General features: G+C 38.3%; 2 protein-coding genes across 2 annotated transcripts; one reads left to right on the top strand and one right to left on the bottom strand.

Moving 5' to 3' along the window:
• Positions 1 to 237: 237 nt before the first annotated feature.
• LOC128739564 (arrestin domain-containing protein 17-like) lies at positions 238 to 1,469 on the bottom strand. The gene is made up of 2 exons (XM_053835058.1): positions 1,334 to 1,469; positions 238 to 1,271 (listed from the first exon to the last, which is right to left on the bottom strand). The coding sequence occupies exons 1-2, from the start codon at positions 1,467 to 1,469 to the stop codon at positions 238 to 240; spliced, it is 1,170 nt and encodes a 389-aa protein (XP_053691033.1).
• Positions 1,470 to 2,016: 547 nt separating this feature from the next.
• Positions 2,017 to 3,868, top strand: LOC128739563 (arrestin domain-containing protein 1-like). Its single transcript, XM_053835057.1, has 2 exons — positions 2,017 to 2,155; positions 2,823 to 3,868. The coding sequence occupies exons 1-2, from the start codon at positions 2,017 to 2,019 to the stop codon at positions 3,866 to 3,868; spliced, it is 1,185 nt and encodes a 394-aa protein (XP_053691032.1).
• The last annotated feature ends 5,804 nt before the right edge of the window (positions 3,869 to 9,672 follow it).

Here is a 9,672-nt window from a genome sequence, read left to right as displayed (position 1 = left end):
AAAGCTCTAAACAGCCATTGCGTTACCACACGAAGTGAATTTCTATATATACACCAATTTATTGAAGATGAAGTTATGAATATTAAAAATTGACTTCAATCAATCTGCATTGAAAATTTCTGTTTCTTTAAGGAATTGATAATAATAAACAGTTAGTTACAACATACCTGAAAATTGGGAACTGTGTTTCTTTCTAAACAACACCAAACACACAAATTAGAAGCTATTTTTATTACATCACTGGCCGTGTCTACCATCAAAATCTTCACTACTGACTTCATTCTCGTATGCTCTCTGTAGGGAACTTATATTAGGGTACAAACTTTCCTGATCTTCTACATATGGCGGGGGTGGAGCAGATGGCTGATCTCGGTTTAAACCGGCGGACAATTTCTCAATTCCACTTGACCTGACAAACGAAACGGCTTCCTCGGTTTTCAATCCGGCGGAACCGATGATGATTGGAATAGTCAATTCTATTTTCTTCGTGGAAAGCTTCGGTTTGACAAGAATGTCAAATTGGTAGCCGATTTGGATTATTTTACTGTTTTGATTTTCGGTAGGTGTAAGCGGTCCTACCAAAAAATTCTTTTCGTATGTTATATTGGACTGCTTGGCGACGGGCATGGTTTTTTGGATTTCCACGGTTTCATACTTGGTCATTTGATTTTCGGCTAATATTTGCGTTTGTTCTATTAACTGTATTTGACTTATGAACCTCATCACCTTCTGAAATTTTATGATAATCTCTGACACATCTTCTTTGGATAGATTATTTACATCTAACGTCAAGTCAATAGAATCTCCCGGTACGAATGCAGATCGTTTCACACTGCCAGTCACTATCAATGGACTAGAGCGGCAAATCCAACAGTAAAACCTCAGTTCATCTACCACTTTGATTGGCGTCTTGAAAGCCGGATGATCTGCACTTAAATCCGCCTTAGCCAATACGGTGAATGGAATTTGAAAGTTATGATCGTGTTTCCATGGTCGTTCCAGAGTAACTTTTATGGCATACCGAACGTGGCCGTATTTTCCTTCCATCGAAGTTGGTGCATTGGCCGGTATGTCAAATTTGAAATAGTGATACTGTACTCCTGTGACTAGATCAATCGGATTCCCCGTGTCTGATCCCACGAAGTACAACTTGTGTTTTATGAAATCTTCATGACCTTTAAAATTAGCCTTCGTTTTTTTGTTCTTCGGTCCATGAGGAACTTTATCACTCCAAAAAGTATCCGCATATCCAGTGACTAATAAATATACTCCTAAAACAAAAAAAAAAGAATGAATATATTTTTTAAGACTTTTGTGTAAAAATTGTGCATACCTCGGACTTTTTTCAACTGAGTTAAGGTTAGTACCACTGAACCAGTAACCTTGTCCCCTGCCTTGAAAATACCATTGGGGTTATTGTCGAAACGTATGTCACAGTTCACATTCTTTGAAGCCTTTTCTTTCTTCATGGTGGTCTTTTGGTTCTATTTTAACATGTTAAATCAATCCAAGGCGCAAATATACTGACTGTGCTAATGGGTAGCCGATTTTATCGAACAAATGATGAATCAATCTAGGTCTTATCGCCCAAATGCTAGCCGGATTAGATGAAATGTGTTATCTTGTTCGGGGATGTTCTGTTTTGGACTTGATTAGACACCGATAACGAGGACCAGCAAATATTTAATAAAAACAAATATTTTGAACATGCCAATTTGTTTCTCGAAGAATGCACTTTCGTGAAAAGTTGTCGTAAAAAGTTTCTAATTAATTGCTCATCAATAAATATATACACTTCCAAGGGCGTTAGGGCAAATTGTGGAAGCTTCAACCCGAAAACAGAATGGTTTATCATTTACAAAAAGCACAGTGTCTGCTGATATCATGACATTATCACTAGATAAGCGCAAACAAAATCACACTGTTTCTCCAACCTTCAAACGGGTTAGTCGCGATCGAATTGTCGAGCGGAATCTTCCGGTGCATCAATAAAATTGGGACGCAGTTATTTGCAAAATGGTGAAAAAAGAAAAGCCTTCCAGGCACATCAAATGTGAAATTCGGTTCGATAACAATCCGCTATCGGTCTACAGACCAGGTGATATGGTTACCGGTGTTGTCGAGCTGACGCTGTTGAAAAACAAGAAATTCAGAGGTACGACCCCCAAAACGGTTGAACTTAGCAGCGTGTTAGATAATTCCGTTTTCCGTTTTCTCTGATAGACCTGTTGATCCAATCTCAAATCTGTGTACCAGTAGATAAGATGAAAGGCTCGTTGGAGCATACTACGGACATTGAATTGCTCAAATTTTTGGACTTTACAATTGGCCTCTAAGTCAGACTGGTTAATCAGATAGTCTAAATAGATCTAAAATAATCGGTTTGTCTTCGATTACTATCATAAATTTCTCAATCAAATAATCTTAGATCTTAGAGGTTTAAGATTCGTTTATAAAATTTTCCGCTCTTTTGTTTATGATTACAATCCAACTAAAACGGACTATTCAGATATGTAGTTAAAATTAACTTTGAGTTGCGAATTAGAGTCACCTATAGGTTCGATTATTTGGCTTCTTAGTTAACTCATTAAGGTGTGATTGGACTTTTATTACAATATTCATTTTAATAGATGCAACCTAATTTGACATAAAGAGAGAACATGCGAGAAAAATGTAAAGTAGATTAATTTGTTTGTGCGCCAAAATCATCACTTTTCACGTGTAGGTATGTTAACTGAAGCAATAATCAATTCCAAGATAAGATACTGGTACAGGATGCCTCTGTTCTCAAATCAGTGAATTCATTCATTTTTCGATTACAGGCGTTTGTCTAAGGATCAACGGGTTTGCTTCAACTTACTGGGGCTCGAAAGTAAAGAACAACACAACAAATTACAAGAAACGTAACGTCAGTTTTAAAGGTCGCGAAGACTATTTCAACACCATCAGCTACTTGGTCGGTTCGGATGTGGGAAATCCACTGGAAATTGTTGCCGGTTCCTACAATTACCCATTTTCCGTCATAATTCCTGCCAATGCTCCTGCCTCAATGGAGGGTACATTTGGTCATATTCGTTACATGATTCAATTGACTCTGGAACGACCGTGGAAACATGATATTGTCAATACGGCTCCATTCACCGTCAAACTAGACTCCGACCTGAATTTGCTTTCAGAAACATTGGCGTTACCAACGAAGGCGGAAACCGTAACATCGTTTTACTTTGGCCTCACGGAACCATTGGTATTAACAGCAACAACCCCACGATCTGGATACGCTCCAGGAGAAGTAATCGAAATGATTATGCACGTGAACAACCAAAGCATTGTAGACATCAAAACAATACTGGTCAAGCTACAGAGAGTTGACACATACATAAGTCAAGTTCCATGGGTTGACCAGAAGATGGAAAACACGGTATTAGAAGAACGCTATACTGGAAAAATAGGCCGCAGACAAAACGCTCGGTTTGAAGAAAACATACTCATTGGAAGTGGAACTCCCACCAATGACAGTCTTTGTCGTATCATCTACACGAAATATGAAATTGAAATTGTCGTATACCCCACACGGTCCCGTAAGCGACCGACCATACGTTTACCGATTGTCCTCGGCACTGTAGGATTGACAGTTGGCAATCGTAACCCCGAAGCGATCATCGAAAAGCAGCGAATGGCGATGGCAGATTACACGCCATCAGCACCTTCAGCTCCAGCGACCACATCCGACCAACTGGTAAGTGCCCCTCCACCGTACGCAGAACTGCAACAACACTTTGCAAACACTTCACGGTCTAATTCACTGGAGGAAGCTGCGGAAGACGAATGTGCCAAGGGTTCCGAACCGTATACGCCTAGAGATTATTGAGTCTTAGTACTAGAATTGAAGAAACTACTAAAGTGTAAATTTTATTTATTTAATGTCTATGTATCAAAATTTATTGCTGTGTTTATTTTTATCGGATTAATGAGTATGAATAAACTAACGAAATTTCCTGCTTGTTTCTCGACAAGCCCCTCAATTCGACGATTACTTTTGAATTCACTGTACATATTTACTTTCTATCGAGATTCCGATCTGCATATTGGATCGGTCTGTATTGGGTGCTGATAAACCAAGGAATGTCGAAACTAATAAAATCGAGCACAGTAATTAGTTCAAATAATAATTTTCCAATGTTACACAAGGAAGGCAGCCTTGCTTTGCCACCTGTCTTCATTTATTCCACCTTTAAAACGAACATTAGAAAAAAAAGTATTTTACGTGATCCTGAACCGAAAATTCAAACAACCCGTTGGGCCTGATTGTAGCCTAATTAGCGAGTAAAATAACCGACATCCCTTTCAAAACCTTTTCAAATAGTTTAGCTTTCTTCTAAGATGGAGTGCTCCGAATATAAAATTTGTACTCTGAAACATCTTCCGTAAGAAGAGGATCATGCCGAATATATTGTTGGTCCGGTCTCCATGTCGGTCGCGAGTCCAAACCATCCAGAGCTAAAAGCTTTCTGGAAGGACCAGAAGCTGTGTAAGAAGATCGGGAAAAACGGAGAAGGAACCCCGAAATGAAAGAAGGTAAGAGATAGGCAATACGAAAGCAGAATCAATAAACACAAAGAGTTGACAGAAAAATAATTAAAGAGAGCGAAAAATCTTATCTAAAACATACGAATTTTTGATAAGATTTGTTTGAAATTGTTGACGTAGGACTACGTCTTTGTTTACTATACTGGGACTGGGTAGCACTTTGTGAAAACAGAAATAGAAGTGTAACTTTTGAATGAAAGTTTTCAAAAGCTAATAACTACTGAACTACTGAACGAAACTGAACAATTTCTAAGTCGTTGGATAGATAAAATGACCAGCAATTTAATGGAGGGGGTGAGAGAGCAATGTTATGAAGGGAGCAAGAGGGGGGGCTCCCTTACAAATGAAACATAAATTTCCTTAAAACTAGAACTAATTAAGCAAATGGAACCAAATTTGCATGTGGGGGTTTTAGAAGGTAGGATTTTTCCATGGTGTACTGAGACCCCTTCCTCTTCTAAGAGGGAGCTCCCACACAAATAAAACACAAATTTCCTCATAACTCTATAACAAATTAAGCAAATAGAACCAAATTTGGCATGTGGGGGTTTCATAAGGCAAGAATTTTTTATATTGTGAATTGAAATCCCACCTTTCTTTACGGGGGGGGGATCCCATACAATCCACGTATTCTCAAAGCCACCATTGCATTCAATGAAAAATTGAATCTGAATATTTCGCTCTTCTCTTTTGAACACTTAAGCCATGGTACTGTAACATGTGACCATGTCTAATAGTAACTGTAAATAGTTGAAAAAATTGAAGTTGAATTTGGAGTTGAATTTGTTTTGCATGTTGGGAGTAAGGGAACAAATCGTTAATTTATTTAATAAAATCCCCTTATCGAGACGCCGCGGTTACCATTGGCTCCACCGCACGTACCGACCGAGAGTGGAGGAGTTCTACCGTAACGCAAGGTAGTTCCGCTTAAGCCTACAAGGGGCAAGCAGATCGGGGCATTTTGTTCTGGCAAGCGAGGCGATCGGACGTGCCTAAGAGTGAGAGTAACGAGTTGCTACTCGGTATCCACGTGGCGGTATTAGGAAGAAAGTTCGTATCGACCGTGTTTGTGAAGTGCTGTGCGTAGCCTGAGAAATACTCCCGCTACTTAAATCTACCGCATTACACTCGCGCCGCGAAAACCTTCCAAAGGGTTCTAAACACGATTTAGTGTCGATCTGCATTTTCGGGCGAGGTCCGTGTAAACGCCGAGGAGAGAAGGAAGGATCAGTGTGCCCTGAAATGAAGTGTGTCCGCGGAAATAATGACTGCTATCTCGATAGCCCGTTTCCGTAAAATATCGGCAGGTGACCCAGTGCAAGTACTCCATTCCAGAAAAATGTACCCGGGCACGTGGTAGCCACTATAGTGGACGGACTAAGTGTCAGTCAGTGCGCTAATAGTATGGAAAATCCACCCACAAGAAGAGTTTACCCCGCAGGCGACAGCATAGTGTCGCTATCGTTCACCTAAGAAGAGCCCCCTCCCTCAGAACAACGGTCCCGTGCCTGTCAAGCAGCCAATTCGCGTCCGGGAAAAGTTCGACTCGTTTTAGGGGAATTGTATATAATGTCCCCCCCCCCTAAGAATAAATGGATATATCTCTGTTATGCTTCCCCAAATTAACGTGAAAACTACGTGTATATGTTGGTATTTAAGCTGACAACCAATTGCAATTGTTTATTTCAATTAGTATTGTGGAATAAATATGCTAGGAATTATTTAATAAAGGCACCTAAATGTTATAATATGCGGTATAATATGCCCAATGCTGTAATTTGAATATTTCTACCAGTGACAGACCAACTCTATTTTGTAGAAAGTAAAATTATTTTCTTTGTTTTCAAAATATCGTATTTTTATATAAAATAAACCTAGTTTCGGCCTTCTGGTGCACTTTTTCTTTTCTGCATGGGGCACATTATACTCCAGCTCTGGCATTTTGCACCGCGCAGTTGAATTACGTGGAATTTGCAAGGGGGGCAAATTGCACCGCCGCAAGTGGGGCATTTTGGCCTGCTTTTACTTATTTGAAAAAATATCAAATGCTAAAGCAAATCAAGCGTTTTATACCGTCATTTTTGGCGGGGATGTCTTTTTGAAGTTCACTTTACGCAATCGAATCGCAACAACCGGGTATTTACAAATTTTGACAAGAAAATAGCTTATGGAAATGACGCCAAAAATTACATCGGAAGCTGCTCAAAAACAAATTTATTTTTGTTTTGTTTTTACAGCATGTGACAACTGTCATACTTGCATAGTAGGCTAGTTCCATCGAATACTGTGGTTTTGCATTTTAATTTCGCTTGTTTAGGGAAAAACGAAGGGGGGGTACGTTACACACAATTCCCCTACATCGGTTAGATAGGAAGCCCCCCTGGGAGAAAACGGTAAGTCTGCATGCTCGAATCAAACATTAAGTGAACATTTTACTTACAGTACTCACAGATTCTTATAAACATACATATTCCAGAAATGCAGTTTACATTAGTCTTTGATCTAATGATCTGTTATAGTCCTACGACACCCTTTCGTACAACCCTTAGGGCTGTATACCTTGTAGTTTTTTATTTTTCAAATATGAAACTATTCTTCGTATACTTCAACAGTTATCCTAAATTTGGTTTTGGTTGAGTAGGGTAAGTTATCTTACAGTGGACCCTTTACCTATAATGGACCTCGGGTACAGTTTCGGCGTTTATTAGCTTGGGCTTCTTATTTCCGAGAAAATATGATATGAAACAGAAAGTACTAAACATACCACATATTCCAGTTTATAAAGATTTAGCTGCATTCAATATTAATGCCTTAAACACGACATTTTCAACAAGTGAGGGTCCATTATAGGTTAACAACGTAAAAGATGTCGCCATTTGTGGATCCTCTCTATGCAAAATACACTAGAATTCCTATAATGGACCCGGTCGCTATCCTATTGTAAACCACAAGGTCCATTAAAGGAAAACGGACATTCCAATCTGTTTTAAAAAATGCGCAAAATATAGAGATTTTCAGCATAAATTGATATTGTGTTAATCGAAAGTTACTCGTATTGTAACGAGCTTGCCCTGGACTTTTTTTTAAATGAGGAGAAACCGAGGCATGCCATTCTTGTTTGGGAAGTTCGATATAGAGGGTGATAAAGTGCACACAAAATATGCATGACGGTATTTTTTGCAGGAACTTCTTCAAAAAGTTACATCAGAAATGACAGATATTATAGTGCCATCTTCGTACCTACGCAGTGAGCATACCAATCCTGTCCATCTTGCATATTTCAGGGGAAATTTTACTCAACAAAACAAATAAGATGCAGTGACGCAGACAAATCAACCAACCATATAAACATCAATATCAGAGCAATGGACGGATCAAGTTACCCGAAAAAAAAGGTAGGCAGTTATGCGTATCAATTTCCAGAGTTTCATTCGATTGCTAAGATCGACTTGGCAACTCATTATTGATTGAATTGGAAAGAATAAAAGCGAAATGTGTGTGATTTATGCAATGAACAGAAAAAAGAAAATATGTACCATATAAAGAACTGACAATCAAACACCGGAGGGGGGTGATGCTGATGGTGGAAACCATATTAGGGGAACTGTGGGTAAAATGAACAGGGGAGGTAAAATGAACAGGTAGCCAAATTCCCAGTAAACCGATTAAAATCTGTACCAGATCAATAGGTATCTTCTCCTAGAAGTATTTTAAGCTGTTTGAGACAATATGTGGTAATCATAAGCTTTCTAATGTGAAAAAAATTGAAAAAGTAAAAAATATTTGTTGAAATCTGACGCCGATGGTAATTTCCACTAATAGTATATAAGCTTTTTTGGCGAAACAAATTAAATTTCGACTATTGGTATCATTTAGTGTTGTTTGCTTATCACTGTCCTGCGGATCTGTCGAAAATTCCAAATATTTTTATCAACCGTTTGTTTATAATAAACACTAGAAAACAATTCGTGTTTTGGGGGCAAAATGAACACTTCACTAAAAATGAACAAAGGGCAAAATGAACAATGTGTATAATGATGTTTTATTTTCCATATATCAGCAACCAGGACCTAATTACAATTCAATCAATAAAAATGATCGAGTCTCTCGAAAAATGACGCAAAATGACCGATGAAGCGAGTTGAAAGTCAAGCATTATATGAACGTGACGAAGATACGTAATGTTAACTTTGTGAAGTCCAATTTTAATTTTAGCAGCCTTGTTGAATATCTTCAGCCTATGTAGAACAATGATAAGGTAAAATAATGTTTAATTTATCCAAACTGCATGTTAACTTTAGTTTTCTATGACATGTTCATTTTGCCCTTACTGCATGTTCATTTTACCCACACGAAAAAAATCAGGCTGGAATGTGACACTTTCGAAAATATGGAATTTTTCATGACAAATCGTCCTTTTCCAAACATCTTTATATTTTGCTCCGTGGAATATGAATCCAGCTTTCAATTCATGTAGTGTGTTCGGCATTTGGTTGGTTCCTGGGGAAGCAAATGGCGACATTGCTAAGGGTGTTCATTTTCCCCCCAGTTCCCCTATGTGCAATAGAACAAAAGAATGAAAGAAAATCTCTTACACAAAACGTGTCGTATTGTGTATCTTTATCGTAAACAAACCGAGTGATAGCTATTTTCTCCTATTCAAGATAGCCTTTCTCAAGACGACCTTCTCTTCTAGGTCATCAGAACCACAGTAAAAAAAACCCGAATTAATCCACCCACCGGTCTGACCTAGCCTTTCTACTGCAACAATAATTTTATTTCTTAATAACATCTATAATTAAGTTGACACCCCCCCCCCCCCCTTGTAATTGGCTTGGAAGATCGAGCGACAAAAATATAATTTAAACTTTAAGTAAAAATGCTTAAAACGCTTTTTTTTGGTCGATTAGAAAAATCTCTTTGTTTTTTCGACCCCCCTCAACCCTCCCCTTTCAGTTGCCCAATACCGGAAGGACAAAAACTTTATAAAATATTTGATATGGCCATATGTAATATATAGAAATATTTATGTAAACACAAAAGACAATTTTTGCAGACTTGAATGAATGTAGGGTAAAGAACCGG

This window comes from Sabethes cyaneus, chromosome 3, assembly GCF_943734655.1.
Source record: "Sabethes cyaneus chromosome 3, idSabCyanKW18_F2, whole genome shotgun sequence".
In the NCBI taxonomy this organism is placed as follows: domain Eukaryota; kingdom Metazoa; phylum Arthropoda; class Insecta; order Diptera; family Culicidae; genus Sabethes; species Sabethes cyaneus.
Note: the sequence above shows the minus strand (reverse complement) of the source record. Positions and strands in the feature narration are given on the sequence as shown.